A 17,684-nucleotide genomic window follows, 5' to 3' on the forward strand; every position below is an offset into this window, starting at 1 on the left:
ACTGAATTTACGAATGTAAAATGTTGAAAACAGCAGATTACTGGCAACCACTGCTGCCAGTATTTTGACATACATTTAACAGATATTTTACACAATAAGAGTTTGCTAATTAACACTCTGGGTGTTAAAAATTTTAACACTTTCAAAAATGTTATTTTAACACTTATAGTGGTTCCCATATAAACACTGAGGAAGTGTTAATTTTAACTCTAAGGTTGTTAAATCTACCAAATCTAAAATTTGCAGTGTGAGATCGATAAAAAAAATACAGACTGTTGAATGTGCTTTTAACAGAAATATTCTGTAAACTGAATTTATGAATGTTAAAAACAGCAGATTACTGGCAACCACAGCTGCTGGTATTTTTCCGTAAAATCTAAAAATGAAAAAAAAAGAAAGAAAAACAGCAAAACGGTTTTTGTGTCACCATTGTGGAGGATAATAGTGTCTCTGTTCAAGTCCAAGATGAACTGAGAGTATTTGATGTTATGCTGTATCTTCTTTTGTTTAAAGGTAACTGTGTAGTTACTAATGCAGTCAAAATCTGTTTGCTAATTGCAATCACACATTAAAACATTATTGCATCTAAAGACTTTACATTTTTTTGCACTAAGCTATGATATTGTAAACTGAATATTATGTCAGTTCATGAAATATGGTTATTTTTTGTAAATTTATACAGTTCTATAGAACTTCCATGTTTTTCACAGAAAGATTCTGGCAACCACAGCTGCTGGTATTTTTTCGGAAATTTAACAGATATTTTACACAATAAGAGTTTGCTAATTAACACTCTCTTGGTGTTGACAATGTTAACACTTTCAAAAGTGTTATTTTTAACACTTATAGTGGTTCCCATATAAACTCTGAGGGAGTGTTAATTTTAACTCCAAGGTAGTTAAATCTACTATCTAAAATTTGCTGTGTAAGAAGTAGCCTAAAGAGGCCAAATGGAGGACGCTCGTTCTTTATTTTCACTGCAGATGGTCTGTTAAACGGTTTTCTCTTTAATGAAATATTTAGTTTTTCCATTCACTTTTTCCACTTACAAAGTCTGCCTTGTAAATAGTAAATGCGCTAAGGAGCGACGCAACTGACAATTAAAGAAAATGGGAGATGAGTCTCTGATTGGTTTAATGCTTGTTATGCGTGTGGATTTATCTGTCCTTAAAATAGCAGAAATGAATTTGGAAAGGCCCTAATGCTTTGCGCCCTGCTCTTTAAACTTAAATAGAGCCCGGTGTCGTCAGTCTTATGTCGATCTGCAGCGGTGCCGGAGTGTGCAACAGAGGCACTCAATGCTGGTTTGGCATCAAGTCATCATCTGTGTCAAACAGTGTTATTTCAGTTAAACCATGGTCTCATGAGACATATGACGACTAATATTAGCATCCCTAATAAAAATAAAAAGATTTTATAAAATAATTTTAAAACAATTAAACCAATATTGTATTAGTCGTGTTCTTAAATGTTAGTGATTACAAACAGCAATATTTAAAAGTGAAATGCTTAAAAACTATAGATAGCCTTGTGCTACACAAGTGTTGCTATATTATACATTTAATATTTTTTCTCTATATATTGTGGAAAAAAGCAGGGAAGGACAAGAAGGTGGAATGAGCTGTCATGCTGTGTAAAAAAGTAGTGGCTGCCTTCTCTTTCTCTTGGAAAAAGAAAAGAGACCTTGTGACTGTTCAGGAAGAACAGGAAGAAGTTGCCCAGGCTCAAGATGGTGACAGAATCACCTACCAGGTGGGGCTCACGTCAAAAGATAGTGGCAAGGTTGATTGAGCAGCACAAGGCTATCAGTCAGGTACTCACTGCTGACAAGAAAACTAGACACTTGGTGCCCACCTGGCAGGACATTGATGTTTTAGAATCAATAAATGAGGCCTTGATCACTGTCTGGTGAATATTACATGAGCGTGTCCTTTATTAACCCTGTGCTGCACCTTTTCAAAACAGAAGTCCTGAAACATTCTGATGATGACACACAGCTCACAAAGGACATAAAGACAGTGGTCATAGACTATCTCAGAAGTATGATGAGGAGATAACAGATAAACTGCTTGATATGGCATCCTTGGTTGATCCGTGTTTCAAGACTCAATATATCAGGCCAGATAGAATTGAGGAAATCAAAGAAAGAGCAGTTTTTGAGATTCTGAAAATGAAGGGAAACCAAGGCCCATCCACTTCATAAGCTTCATACAGAACAAAAGAAATTGAAGCAGGGGGGGGGAGCTGCTGCAGCTGCTGCCAAAAAGCAGAGGAAGACACTTGGCAGTTTTTTTAAGCAGCCGACCCCCAGCAAAAGAGGACTTACTGACATGCAGTTAGTGCAGATGAAGCTGGAACAATATCTCATGGCTCCAAATGCAGACAGTGAAACAGAACCCCTGGATTGGTGGAAGACGTATGACAAAACCTTTCCAAAAGTAAGCCAACTAGCAAGGCTTTACTTGTGTGTCCCAGCTACCAGCTCCCCTTCCGAGAGGCTTTTTAGTACTAGAGGAAACATTGTGACCTGTCACAGAACAGCCTTAAAACCTGAGACTGTAGACAGACTTGTTTTTCTTGAACGTAACTTGTAATGTCTTTGGCTGTTAAAAACTTGATGCTGAAAAATGGTTAAGATTTTTCTTTCTTTTATTTATTTTTAATTATATTGTCAAACAGTCTATTCTTATTTTTGTTGAATAATAAAAATCACTCTGTAAAACAACTCTGCATTTATGGTCAGAGCCATGTTATAAGTTTTGAATCATAATACAGTTCTTATATTTCATAAAAACATTTTATTTATTATATTAATAATATTGTATTCTATTGGTTTAGATTTTACTTGTAAAATTCTAATCTGAATTCTACCTCAATTGATCATTGTTTGGAAACTATTTGTCATGTTCTGACAATAAACCATAAATAATAATTGTCTGTTTTTTCTTTTAATCACAAGTAAAAATCGGCCTTTTAAATTGATAAATATAATGATTTGACATTTATCGTGATAATTATCGATATTGACTGATATGAAAAACAATATTGTGATAAAAAATTTTTGCCCATATCGCCCAGCTCTACTGTACATATACATAAAAATGTACATTTTGTTTTGGAGTCAAATGTGTTGGATAAAAATGGCAGATACATAATAATCCAAGGTAAACTTTTTAACATGTCTGTAGTCCTGTAGTGTCTGTGTCTTTGAGTAATTCATTAAGTTAGCCAGCACAATGTATCAACTCCTTTCTTCAGACTTAGTGTAAGTGACCCCTGAAGATTTAAATATCCACCTTCCAAGCAATTTTCCCTCTATTCACCAGTGCATCAAACCTTTTCCAGGATTGACCATTTTCTCCTGGACAAGCAGTTACTTCCCTTAATGTCAGAATTAGAGTATGGTAGTATTGTTATTTCGGACTAATGTCCAGTCTCACTAAAACTATGTTTTCCAGGCAATGTAATCCTTCAACGTACATGGCGGTTTAACTCAAGACTCTTGGCAGACGACAATTTTGTAAAATTTATTGATGCTCAAATTGATTTCTTCCTTAAGACAAAGGAATCCCCAGAGATAAGTTATAGCATCCTATGGGATACTCAGAAACATATATATGAGGACAAATTTTAGATTAAGCTAGTGCAATTAAAATTTAAATAGTGAAAGTCAAAACGACTTACAGAGATTATAAATAAAATTAATACAATTGATCAGCTACTCTCAACATCACCTTCCGAAGAGCTCCATAAGAAAAGACTCCTTCTGCAAGAGGAATATGACTCCCTGACAGATGAAAATATCGAGGATCTCCACATAAGATCACGCTAGATTCATTGTGAACATGGGAAATGAGCTGGCAGGTTATTGTGTTACCAACTGACACAATCCTCAGCAGCTGGTTTTATAACAGCAGTTAGGAAGGATGATGGCAGTATTATTACTAATCAACAGAGAATTAATGATCAATTTAAAAACTTCTATAAAACTCTTTACAGCTCTGAGGTAAACAAGATTGAACGTATTGAGTTTTTTTTTTATTATTTAGAATAACCATCCCTCTGTGATTTAGATTAGTTGGCATTAGAAGGAAATTTAACACCTTATGAAATAAAATTGAAAACCGGAAAAGCACCAGGCCCCAATGGCTTCCCATCCGAGTTTTATAAGAAGTTTACTGCCAAGCTAACACCCCTGTTGAGCAAGGTATTTGCTGAAGCTCTTGTTTCGGAATCACTCTTTCCTTAGATGCCCATAAGGCATTTGATAGAATAGAGTAGATCTATTTTTTTACAGCGCTTAAAAAAAAATTGGTTTTGATCCTGGATTCTGTTCCTTGGTTAAAATGTTATATTCTAGGCCCCAAGCATCCATTCAAACAAATAATATTATTTCTAAAGACTTTCCACTCTCTAGAAGAACGAGACAGGGCTGCCCTCTGTTCTTTGACATTGCCATCGAACCTCTTGCAACTGTATTAAGGAACTCAGATGGCTTGCAAGGAATTTTCAGAGAGGGACACAAGCATAATTTCCAGCTATATGCGGATGATCTTCTTTTTCTGTCAAATCAAGATACATGTATTTTTAAAAGCTCTTACAATAATTTCAGGATTTGGAAATGCTTCTGGAGACAAAGTCAATCTAGCAAAGAGTGTCCTTTTCCCTATCAATGATAGAGCACAGCAAATGTCCTTCCAATCCTTTCCATTTTCAGTAAGTCCTGATAAATTTGTATAGTGAGTGTGACACGCAAATATAAGGATTTGTTCAATAATCATTTTAAAACGACATTAATGCCCAAGGACGTTTTTAGTGCTCAAGGACACCTTACAAACAGTAGGAGAACAAGAAAAGCAACAACCTTAAGAAGGTAGAGAAAATGGGAGACTAATAATACATAAAATAATGACCAAAGACACGAGAACAAGTAAAGCCTAGTTCACACTACAGGATTTTAAACATCAGCAGATCGCTGTGCTGTTCACACTACATGACTTAACTTTGTGTCTTTTGATCTCTGTGGTGTTCACACTACGCAACACTCCGTGAACGATCCACAAGAGGGGGGTCACACACTACATGATCTGACAACAACTCATTCCCCATCAGCTCATTCAAGCTACCAAACCACAGCCAATGAAATTTCGAGGGAGGAGTCGTCAGAAAAAAGCTGAACACTATTGGCTGCTTGTGTGCTAATTACATCACTGACAGCTTTTCAAGCTTTGGAGAAAGCATTTAAAAACATCGTCAAATCAGCTCATTTATGAGCGGATTAATCACTCATCTGCAAGGTTTGAGTGGATAGATACACAGAGAGTTTTTAATTTTTGTAATTTTATAACTCTTTGAAATAAAACTAACATATTTATAACACCCTGCCGTTTTCTAACTATCAGTGTATTTCTTTCTGACATTGTTATTTTTTTTATTATTACAAAACAGTAAAGAACTGAGCATTTCTGCCTTAAATTACCATATTGGTCAAAATGACTGTATGCATGTCTGATACTTTTCGCTGTGACTTTAAATATGTGTGCATTTTCTTGCCTAGCAACTTCCTGCTAACATAAACAAAACTTTCTGATGGCAAAAACATCAATTTACTTCAGATATCTTTCAAAACAGCATATTCTGTGCTGTTAAATAGCTCCTGTTTGAAAGTGAAAATGAAAGCCAAGACCTTTAAGTGTTTTAGTATCTTAACTACATATTTATAGGCTGTATTACCAAAAAATATTATATTATATTTTTAAGGTAATGGTGTCATTAAATATGATGCCAGACATTCAAAGCTTAATTTTAATATCTCAATAACAGGTTTGAATGTAAATATGTTGTGACAGTATGGCGTTTTATATGAGAACGGTCAGAATGAGCAGTATGGTAATTCTAATAGTTACAGAATTCTAGTTCCACTGTTAATATAGCCTACTCTCGTGTCTGTGTTAACACAGAATGAAGCGAGGGCACTGATGCCCATTCTGACCAATCACAGATGTTTCTGCTGAGCTCCTGAACACACAGCCATTCAGCTCATGCTGATATACTCTCTCATTGGCTGTAGCTCGTCACTACATCTGACCACACGTGGGGTTGAGTCGGCCAACTGCTCTGGAATATTTAGCATGCTGAATGTTGGATTTCCGTCTGCGAGGTGTCGGCGACGCGTCAGCGAGCCTCGTTGATGCATTGCTCAGTAGTTCACACATAAAGAGCGACGAGCGCCGAGCACCCGCAGATTTCTTCCGGATCACAGCCCGATCTGTCGGCGAGCTCGTTAACTTCCAAATCGGGCTCAAATCAGGCTTAAAATCCTCTAGTGTGAACTAGGCATAACAAGAAAGAAATTCATTCCTGTCTTTCAATGAGTGCTTATGTGCGTTTAGGAGAACTAGGCAGCACACTCAGGGCTGCAAGATGGATTTAATTTAGTATTCTTATTATTAAAATATATCTGAATGAGGATCAAATGACTGAGTTGGTCTTTGAGAATGAAAACCAACCTGTTTGTTCCTGCAGATCTTCCTGTTTGACTGTGAATGTTTCTTCAATCTTCACATCTTCACTCTCCTCTTTAATAAACGCCATCTTTATAACAGTGTGGAGATCAGTCGCTTCAGCAGGAGTTTTTCTCTGTGTTTGGACACTTTATCCTGTTTAAAATGTACAAAACAATAAAAATATCCTGTTTAAAATAAATAAAACAATAAACAGAAGCAAAATAACTTCTCTTCAACACTTGCTTCAACAGTTTCTTTATATGAGAGTCATTAACAAACAGAAATCAGATAAGTCTGATCAAGAAACAATAGCCACTGATCAGCTGATTAAAACTAGTACTCCATTTCTTATATATAGTGATGTATATTTATAATGGAATGACATTGTGCTATTCAATCAATGAAACTTTCATTAAAACACTTATTACACACTTTTACTTTATTCAAGTATCTTCTTAATTGTTTTGTTTGTTTTATTTATCTTATTGTCTGTTTATAGCACTTTTTTGCACAAGACAAATTTCCTCTCCGGAACAAAAAGTTTATCCTATCTTTATTCAAAAAATAGACCTCATTACTGTAAGTTTTAGTAAACAGTACTACTTTGTATAAGGGTTAAAATAATATTGTCAACAGGTACATAATTTAGCACTGAATGAAAACACTGAAACTTTAATCAATCGCTATATATAAGGCTAAACGCTTTAAAACAAACCTTTCTCCAGTTGAATCACAGCGCGAGAGCGGCGCGGGCTTATGACGTCACAAGTCACGCCAAAATAAAAGTCTTTTTTTTTTTTTTTTACCTTTTTTGCCACTTACTCTTAGTCATGAGTCATGACTTATTATATATAGTTTTTCTCTGCGTTTGGACACTTTATCCTGTTAAAAATTAACAAAGCAATAAAATGTCCTGTTTAAAATAAATTAAACTATGAACAGAAACAAAATAACTTCTCTTCAACAGTTTTTTTATATGAAAGTAATTAACAAAAAGAAATCCGGTAAGTCCGAGCAAGAAACAACAGCCACAAATAAGCTGATTAAAACTAGTACTCCATTTCTTATATATAGTGATGTATACTTAGAATGAAGTGAAATTATGCTAATTAATAAATTAAACCTTCATTAAGACACTTAATACACGCACGTTGTTCAATAGTCCTACTTTGAGTAAAATAGTATTACGTTGTATAAAGGGTTAAAATAATATTGTCAACAGCAGGTACATCCTTTAGTATTGGATGAAAAACCTGAAACTTTAATCAATCGCTTTATATATCTGTGTAAAAGCTTTAAAACAAACCTTTCTCCAGTTGAATAACTTTTTTTCTATTAATGCTTAAACTGACAATTCAAGCACATCATAACAAAGTCAGACAGATCTTTAAAAAGAGCAATAATTTACATAGTCATAAGAAAAAATATCTAAAACCACATACATATACAAATAATACCATTAGACAGAAAGGGAAAAATATGAATAGATTTAGACTAATAATGCTAATACTAAAATTACTAAATTAAACAAACAAAATTAAATGAATGAAATTACAATTACACTTAACCAAATAACCATAAGGAAAGCAAAATTGAGCATCTTCTTTAAATACATCTGCATAATATTTCAGAAATCTTAGATTTTTTTTTGTATTATTCTTAATAATATAAAGTGATTTTAGGAGGGAGTTAAATTCTATTCTAAAATGAACAAAGGATGGGTAATTATTTGTGAATTTCTGTTTGTGAATGAAAAATTTGCCATATAAGATAAAAAAAAAGTATGATGCGTTCCAGATATTTAGCTTTTGGGTCTTTTAAAGTCTTTTAGATTAAAGCAATTCAAAGCATTGGCAGAAGCAGATATATGAGAATTTAGAAGTGACCAAAAATGCTTGGATATTGGACAATCAAAAAACATGTAGTAGTGCAGGTGTGGCCAACCCTGTTCCTGGAGAGCCACTTCCTGCAGATTTCAGTTGCAACCCATATCTAACACACCTGCCTGTAATTATCACGTGGTGTTCAGGTCCTAATTAATTGGTTCAGGTGTGTTTGATATGGGTAGCAACTGAAATCTGAAGGAAGGTGGCTTTACAGGAACAGGGTTGGCCACCCCTGTAGTAGTGTTTTCTCTGCTTGTTTGCAGAAAGAACAGGAGCTGTCGATGTCCAAAAAACTGTAAATACTAAATTTTACAGGGTAGATTTTATGGAAAATTTTAAAATGCATTTCTTTTGCCTTGTTGGAAAATGCAATATTTCCCAGGTAAAAGCCAGGTTCTATTCCAGTCTATATCCTTAACCAAAGACCTCCAGTAAAACTTTCCTCAAGACGAAATTTTCCTTTTACATTGGAAAATTTGACGCACAAAGCTATTGTTACGTTTCTTATCTAACAGACTAACACCTTCTAAAAGCAAATTTACAGTTAAATGTACAGTGACTTTTAACTAGGTGAACTAAACCAGGTGGTATTGCCTAAAAACTTTATTAAATTCATTAGGAGAAGTTGGAAAACAGTGGTAGGTTATAAATGGTTCATGAAAGAATGTTTCATGCATCATCAAACAAGCAAAGGATCCAATTAATGTTATTTTAAAACCAACTTTGGAAAAATAATGATTTGTTTCTGATTGTAATATCTCGGTTATTCAATAAGAATAATCGGTGAGGAGAAAATTGTGAACATAACCAAGCTTCCAAGCAAGCAGACATTGCTGGTGGAATTTAGACAAAGCTAAAGATAGCTTGTAGGGAAGATAATTAAATTTAAGAAGAAACAAAAGACTACAGATTTTGTCAAAAAAGTAGTTGGGAATAAAAAAAAAAACAAATAGACGTTGGATTGGTTAGGCATCTCTTTATCCAATTAATTTTAAAAATGTTTATGGTGTCAGAAAAATCTAAAAAAATTACACCCCCTCTGCTTTACTATTAGAAAGAACTTCCTTTTTTAATTTATGAGGTTTGTTCTTCCAGATAAATTTCAAGAAAACAGTATTAATTTCGTTGGCCACTTTGTTTTCAACAAATAAAGATAAAGTCGGATATACAAAATGAGAAAGACCCTCTTCCATATAATGACAGGTACCATTGTAGCCAGGAATTAAGAATATTTTTAGTTTTGCTGATCCTAGACAAAAAAAAATTCAAGTGCTGTCTCACTAAAGATTTTTAATAACATAAATAATTAACCATTTAATTGTGGATTTAACAAGGATATCTTCTATATATTCCTAACTCAAATTATGAACAGGCATTATCTCACATTTGGAGATATTCAACTTTAGACCAGAAACACTTGAGATATCAGATATTAAATTTAAAGCCTTTCATACGTTTGAGTCATCTGTTAGAAATAAAGTGGTGTCATCTGCCAATTGTGAAATCTTAATCTCCCTTTCAAAAACAGAATTTTCTTTCAAAACTTGATTTTGCACAATGCTTAAGGATAGAAACTCTGTAACTAATAAAAAGGAAGAGATTGGGCAGTCCTGCCTAATACCACACAAAATATCAAATCCATTAGAAGTATTAAAATGAACAATCACGGAACTATTGATTCCTTTATAAAACAAAGCCATAGTGTTAACAAAAGTTTCCCCAAATCCAAATAACCTCAATGCTTAAAAACAGAAACTGGTGGTCAACCGTATCAAAGGCTTTATAAAAATCAAGAAAAAAAATAAGACCATCTGAATGAATAGAATCAGCATAATCGAGCAAATCCGAAACTAATGTTATGTTATTAGAAACATGGCGGCCTTTTATAAACCCAGACTGAGTTTCAGAAATAATAGAATCAAGATTTGTTTTTAATCTGTTGGCAAAGTCTTTTTTTTTCAGTATTTTTTGCCACTCACTGCTGCAGTCATGACATGATACATTTCTCCTTCATTTTCCACCTCACACAACATCTGCTATCTCTCTCACATACAAAGACTTTCAGTATTTGAAGTTGATCAAAACTTTTACTCCAAACATTAACACAATTTTGTTTAATTTAAATAATCCACTATAAGACTAAGTGTTGAAAGATTGAATCACTCCTATATGGACGTAATGCGAAATAACATTCTGATGTTTTGCAGTAATTAATAGAGTTCACATACTCTGTAAGACATATTATATTAAAATGATGGGCGAATCTGTATATTTCATTTGGGTTCCTGCCCACGTAGGTGTGGAAGGCAATGAAAAGGCGGACATTCTGGCCAAACAAGCTCTCAGAATTAGTGAAGTAGATCTAGAAGTCCCATTTTGAGTAAAGCAGAAGCTCAAATCAAATTAAGAACAATCAGTATGGCAATTATACTGGGATAACAATGAAACAGGCAGACATCTATAAAATATACATAAACAAGTCGTTGCTGGAAGGAGGGAGAACAGAAATCATAGGGAAGTACGATTATAACTCAGATGAGAATAGGTCATACTGGACTCAACCATATTTTATATAAAATAGGGAAACACCCAACTGGGCAATGTATACACTGTAATCAACAAGAAACAATATGACATGTTTTTATTTCACTGTAGTAAATATAATAAAGAACGATACAATCTTATTCAAGCAGTTAAAAAGAGCAAACTTCAGGATTTCACATTGGCAGGTTTATTAGGGAATAAATCTAGTGAGGTATATGACGATATAATTAAATTTGTTTAAGAAACCCTTTTAGAGAAAAGAATATAAAGATAATATAATCTAAGGAATTAATTGTTAGCCCACTCCAAACCACATTTTTTATTTATTCATTTATTTATTTTCATTACCTCCCTCTTTTCTCCCCCCCCCCTCTATTTTTACACTTCAGTTATTGTTCAACCTTTCCAGTCGGAGGCGGTAATGCACCTACAAGTCTGGTTGCCAACCACCAGTAAAACCCAAATAAAAAGAAGAAGAAGCCGATTAATTAAAGTTTTAGGTTTTTCATCTGATACTAAATTATGAACCTGCTGTTGACAATATTATTTAAACCCTTTATACAACTAAGTACTATTTTACTCACAGTAATGAGGACTATTGAACAATGTGTGAGTAATAAGTGTCTTACTGAAGCTGTAATTTCTTAAACAGTATAATGTCATTCCATGTTTACATCACTAAATATAAGAAATGTAGTTGTGTTACTAGTTTTAATCAGCTAATTTGTGGCTATAGTTTCTTGCTCAGACTTTTCTGATTTCTATTTGTTAATTACTCTCATATAAGAAGAGAAGTTATTTTCTTTCTGTTTATTGTTTTATTCATTTTACATTTTTATTGCTTTGTTAATTTTTAACAGGATAAAGTGTCCAAACGCAGAGAAAAACTATATATAAGTCATGACTAGTTAAAAGAACTAAAACGTGTAGTAGTAATGAATACTTTTTACATGAAGGACACCTATTTTACCTCCTTTTCTGTAAAGTTTCAGCTCCAAACACTCATTAAATTATTTGTTATACCTTTTAGAATGTTGAGATTTCTGCTGTCTTAAAATGTTTAGAGTAAAGGTTTTGATCAACTCCAAATACTGAATATTTGTGCGTCTGTGAGAAAGTGGAAACGAAGGAGAAATATATCAAGTCATGACTGCAACAGTAAGTGGCAAAAAAAGGTTTAAAAAGACTTTTATTTTGTCGCGACGTGTGACGTCATCAGGCGGCGCCGCTTCAGCGCTGTGATTCAACTGGGGAAAGGTTTGTGTTTTTAAACGTTTACGGATATAACCCGGTTTGATTAAAGTTTCAGATTTTTTTATTCCGATGCTAAATTATGTACCTGCTTTTGACAATAATATTTAAACCCTTTATACAACGTAGTACTATTTTATTCTCAGTAGCCGAGGGCCATTGTTTGAAACCGAAAAGAGTGTAATAGGTGTTTTAAAGCATAGAGGTAAAGTTGGTTTTATATTCGCACATTCAGACTTTTTCCTTAATAATATAATTTCATAAAAGTATTATTTGCAAACTCTTTATTTGGAAAAGTAGTGAAATCATATTAGCAGCCAATGACTATCAAAGTACAACATTGTTTACAGTCAAATAAACAGTGTTAATGTTGTTTTCAAGTCACACTTGCATGCTAATTCCTATCGAATATTCAAAGTAACATGGTAAACAATATAGAGACTTCTAAATGAATGAATGTGGGAATATAAAACCAACTTTACCTCTATCATCTTTATAACAGTGTGGAGATCAGTCGCTTCAGCAGGAGTTTTTCCTGTGTTTATACTTTATCCTGTTTAAAATGAACAAAACAATACAAATGTCCTGTTTAAAATAAATAAAACAATGAACAGAATCAAAATAACTTCTCTTCAACACTTGCTTCAACAGTTTATTTTAATAAGAGTAATTAACAAAAATTAATCAGGTAAAATGTTTCATTAAAACACTTATTACACACTTTTCTGTTACTTTAGTCAAACAATAGCCCTCGATTACTGAGAATAAAATAGTACTATGTTGTATAAAGGGTTAAAATAATATTTCCAACACCAAGAACATAATTTAGCATCGTATAAACAATCCTAAAACTTTAGTACTTTAACTTTAAATCGGGTTATATCTGTAAAAGTTTTAAAGCAAACCTTTCTCCAGTTGAATCACCGCGCTGTAGCGGCGCCGCCTGATGACGTCACGTCACGCCAAAATAAAAGTCTTTTGTTTAGCTTTTTTGCCACTCTAGACAAGGCAAACTTTATTTATAGAGCACAATTTTACACAACCGTGGTTGATCCAAAGTACTTTACAATAAAATAAACTACACAATAAAATAAAAAAAAACTAGTATTTAAAATACAGGAAAATGTATGTTTAAAAGTAATACTAAAATACAAATAAAAAATAACACGAATTTGTCACTCAAAGGAAAGAAGTAAAAATAAGTCTTTAAGTTAGATTTAAAAGCATCCAATGATGTAGCAATCCCGATGTTCAGAGGGAGACTGTTCCAGAGCCATAGAGGTAAAGTTGGTTTTATAATAGCACATTCTGACTTTCCTCTTAATAATATTATTTTTTTTATAAAAGTATTATTTGCAAACTTTAAAGAGTAAAATCATATTAGCAGCAAATGACTATCAAAGTACATTGTTCACAATCAAATAAACAGTGTCAATGTTGTTTTCAAGCCACACTTGCATGCTCATTCCAATCTAATAGTCAAAGTAACATGGTAAACAATACTAGACTTCTAAACGAATGTGTGAATATAAAACCAACTTTACCTCTATCACAGAAAGCTCTATCACCTTTTGATTTGCAGCGAGACCGAGGGACAGACAAAAACTGGTCATCAACTGGTGATCTTAACGGTCTACAAGCTAAATAAAGTCTAATAAGTTCACTTCACTGACATAGGCTGGGGCAAAATTGTGCGCAGCTTTTAATTAAATCCATCTTGCAGCCCCGTAGTGTTGACTTAGTACTTTCCATTTGCATACGTCACGTTGATCACAATTCTCTTTTTTTCATCAACTTCTTTATGGGTTTAAACTTGTTTCTAGCAGTTGTTACTAGTTCTCAGAGATAATATCTGAGTTAGAAGTACATCAATATTATAATAACTAATTACCAGGGCTATTGTGTTTAACCAGGGTTTCCGCTGCGTCATAAAATGTCTTAAGATCCAAAATCAAGCACAAAATTTAAAATCTTTAGCTAGAAATATCTAAAATACATATAAAAAATTATTTATTTATTATTGTTATATATATATATATATATATATATATATATATATATATATATATATATATATATATATAATTTATAATTTTTTTCATTTATTTTTTTAATGGGGCAAATAAAAATCTTTTCCATCTGGACCATTTAAAAAATTCTTTAGCTTTATCCCTTTATGGGTCTAAAACGTCATTCATAATGGTCTTAAAAATGTCATAAAAAGAAACCTGCTGAAACCCTGGTTTACAGTTTGTCAAATGATGTGGACTCCCCCAATATTAAATATGCTGAATGAAATGGACACTACAATAATTGTTATTAAACATTGTACAGTATTCTAAGCTATACCCACCCAGCACGAGACGTCATTTCGACGTCGTTTTTTGGGCTAAATCAAGTCGGCCCGTCATAGACTTTATTTAGCCCAAATTTCGACGTCGAAAATTGGTCTGTATTTGGTCCGTCGGATTTGGTCTAAACATAGACCAAATATCGACGTGGTTGTTTTGCCCGTCGGATTTGGTCCAAACATAGACCAAATATCGACGTGGTTGTTTTGCCCGTTCGATTTGGTATAAACATAGACCAAATATCGACGTGGTCTTTGTTTTGTCCGTCGGATTTGGTCCAAATATAGACCAAATATCGACGTGGTTGTTTTGCCCCTCGGATTTGGTCCAAACATAGACCAAATATCGACGTGGTCTTTGTTTTGTCCGTCGGATTTGGTCTAAACATAGACCAATATCGACGTGGTTGTTTTGCCCGTCAGATTTGGTCCACATTTAGCCCAGTATCAGACTTGAACATATGGTTAAAAAGAATTACATAAGTTCCTTACAAAATGTTTTACATCTATTGCTTTTTTCCAGTCCAATGTAGAATGCAAAATATATTTATATAACAGTTTAGTGCCATTACATTTCAATAATGGCAAACAAATAACGACGTTACTGCTGTTAACTCCTTCTCTATTTTCCCTTCTGCTTCATGCACTGATGCATATACTTTTCATTTAAGTTGATTTATTAATAAGGCAAAAGATTGTAACAAATAATGTAAATTTAAATTTGAAGTATATCAACGTAAAAAAAATAGATTAAATAAAATAGGGTAGAAAAAAACAAAATCGTAATACACTTTATAATGCCATTTTCTTTTATGATTTAATCTATTTATCTTATTATTAATAAATCATAAATGTACTATAATCCTTTTTGCTGTAACAATAGGCTAAACAGGATGCTCATCAATACATATTTTTACAAATAAGTTAAAAGGTTAAATTATTTTACAAGGCATTAATTTCTACATCAATATAAAAACCAATACCTTCATTCCTTCTTACCTCGGGGGAGCTTTTTCATATTGCCCACTCACCAGACAACAACAACACAACATTTTTTTGTGATGTGTTTCATAGCTGAGAAAGCATAGTGTATTTAAAAACAAAAAACATGGTTTTAAAAACCCAGGCTCATTTACAATCAATATATTAAAATGAATAACGTAAATAAAGTATTGTCTTGCTTTGCTTTGATCTTTTCTCTTACTCGCGTTGCTGCGTGTCCCTGACCTGTGTGAACAATATCGAGAGGTCAGTAAAACTGAACTCATTTCATTATGATTTGAAATCAGTGTAAAGTGCTGTCGATTGACGTGTTGTCCTTTTCCCTTTTAAATATGCCAAATTATCATATGTGATCTCCTCAACTGACAAGGGAAAAACGTCAGAAACATACTAGATGCTTTAAACTGTTCACTGCGGTAGTGCAATGCAAAAATGAACATTTAGGATTCAATAATGATTTTTTAATAAATATTTGTGAATACTAGATGTTTTAAAGAGCAGGTCGATGCACACACATACAGATGTTACTACTTCAATGTGTTCCTTGTGCCGCCATTCATACCCCGGCGACGGCGGTACTTGAGCAGCATTTGACCGCTGGGTGTCACTTTAACCACAGATATTCAGCTTTGCCTTTTCACAATGCTAAACAGACTGTTCTGTAGGCGTAGCTTACTGTATGTGATGTGATGTATTCAATTAAAATATAATTTTAATTTAGTTTTTCTGGTAATAGACATGCTCTTACACTATACTATGCTGTAGAAAAGATACATGGTGAGGAGTAAAAAAGCAAATATAAGAATTACTTTATTAGCCTTCAGTGCCCGATTAAATTGCGTTGGGGTGAAAATAATGTTTTGATTTCTTTGACTATCATGGCAATGTTATTATCTCAAATCTTAAACGTGCGCATACACAGCAAATTCATTGGTGTTAAATTTCAAGTGTTGTAGTAATTCAGAGTAAAGTGTTAAAATTCTAGAGTTAGATAAAGGTAAAATAACCCTCTCGGCGTTAGAAGCTGATTTGCCTCCTTGTCATACAGAGTAACATGTATCTACCTTTGTAGAAAACCCTTGTATTTGAGAAACTAATCAGAGTGTCTGAAATCTCGCCACACCCTCATTCACCTGGCCCTTAAATTGGTCAATTAGTTTAGTCCACTAGACAGAGGGAATGACCACAAATAAGTGAATTCAGACACCTGCTGTTGAACACCTGCTGTTAACAAGCACAATCACTGAAGGAATAAGAAATTGAAGGAAGACATAAATCTACAGACACAGCCTCACACCAAACCAACTGAATTAAAACAGAGGATTAAACAACTCCATTAAATAATAGCATAAGCAGCTTCACTGATTACAGTTTGACTTCATTTCTGTAAGAATATTTGACAATGAACAGAGGTTTATATTTTTTATTAAAAATATTTCATTTGACCTCACCATCATAGAGATCAGAGGCTGCTTATTTGAGCTTTACTCTTGCGTCTTAGTGTAATTGTGACTGTTATAGCTGTGTTTCTTAAACTCATCAGCTATAGCAAGAAAGGTCAAGAGAAACTATACTGTTTATGCGTAATTGTAATAGATTTAATTTCAGGTGTTTATTAAGTTGATTCATAAAAATATGCAAATATAGTTGTATTAAAACTGCATGGGACAATACTACTGGCAGTCTGCTGCTCTTCATAGAAGGTTCAACAAACAATTAGGATGCAATTAATAATTAAAGTGTCATGCACTAAACATTCACGCTCAGACTTGCTCTTTATGAAACACAGGCATCAAGAATCAGGACATGAACCTCAACCGTGGTTGCTAAAAAAAAAGCTGCATAGTTGAAAAAGCCGCAATGCATGCTGGGTGCCAGCATAGTACAAAGCTCCCAGCATGCATTGCAGCATGAATAAATTATGCAGCTTTATGTTCTTACAATCTCTTTCTTTTCCTGTATTTTGTGTTGTTTTTGGCAGGGGATATTTCAGTTGAGTGTTTTTTTTACTTGATTTTTATTTTTTTTGTTTGTCACCATCATTGAGATTCAAAGACTAATTGTTGATGTCTGTGTGTTTTTGAGTTCTGCCATAGATCAAACATTCCCATTGTAAATATTGCTTTTATTTTATATTATTGGAGC

At 33.5% G+C, this 17,684-nt stretch overlaps 1 protein-coding gene across 3 annotated transcripts in view; it reads right to left on the minus strand.

The window, feature by feature from the left end:
• Positions 1-13,146, minus strand: part of LOC137490889 (uncharacterized) — a 38,482-nt gene extending 25,336 nt beyond the window's left edge. Inside the window, exons 1-4 of one of the 3 annotated variants that reach the window (XR_012402246.1) lie at positions 13,093-13,146; positions 12,670-12,740; positions 6,510-6,659; positions 3,512-6,332 (exon numbers count right to left, since the gene is read on the minus strand). Coding sequence is in view for 2 of the 3 variants with exons in the window: in XM_073947893.1 (XP_073803994.1) it covers positions 6,510-6,594 (85 nt within the window). In the remaining variant the exon portion in view is untranslated. Of the gene's footprint in view, positions 1-3,511; positions 6,333-6,509; positions 6,660-7,221; positions 7,252-12,669; positions 12,741-13,092 lie in introns of those variants that run through there. The other 2 variants (XM_073947893.1, XM_073947894.1) reach the window with 2 other exon arrangements.
• Positions 13,147-17,684: the final 4,538 nt, after the last annotated feature.

The sequence above is a fragment of the Danio rerio genome, chromosome 4 (assembly GCF_049306965.1).
Source record: "Danio rerio strain Tuebingen ecotype United States chromosome 4, GRCz12tu, whole genome shotgun sequence".
NCBI classification, from domain to species: Eukaryota; Metazoa; Chordata; class Actinopteri; order Cypriniformes; family Danionidae; genus Danio; species Danio rerio.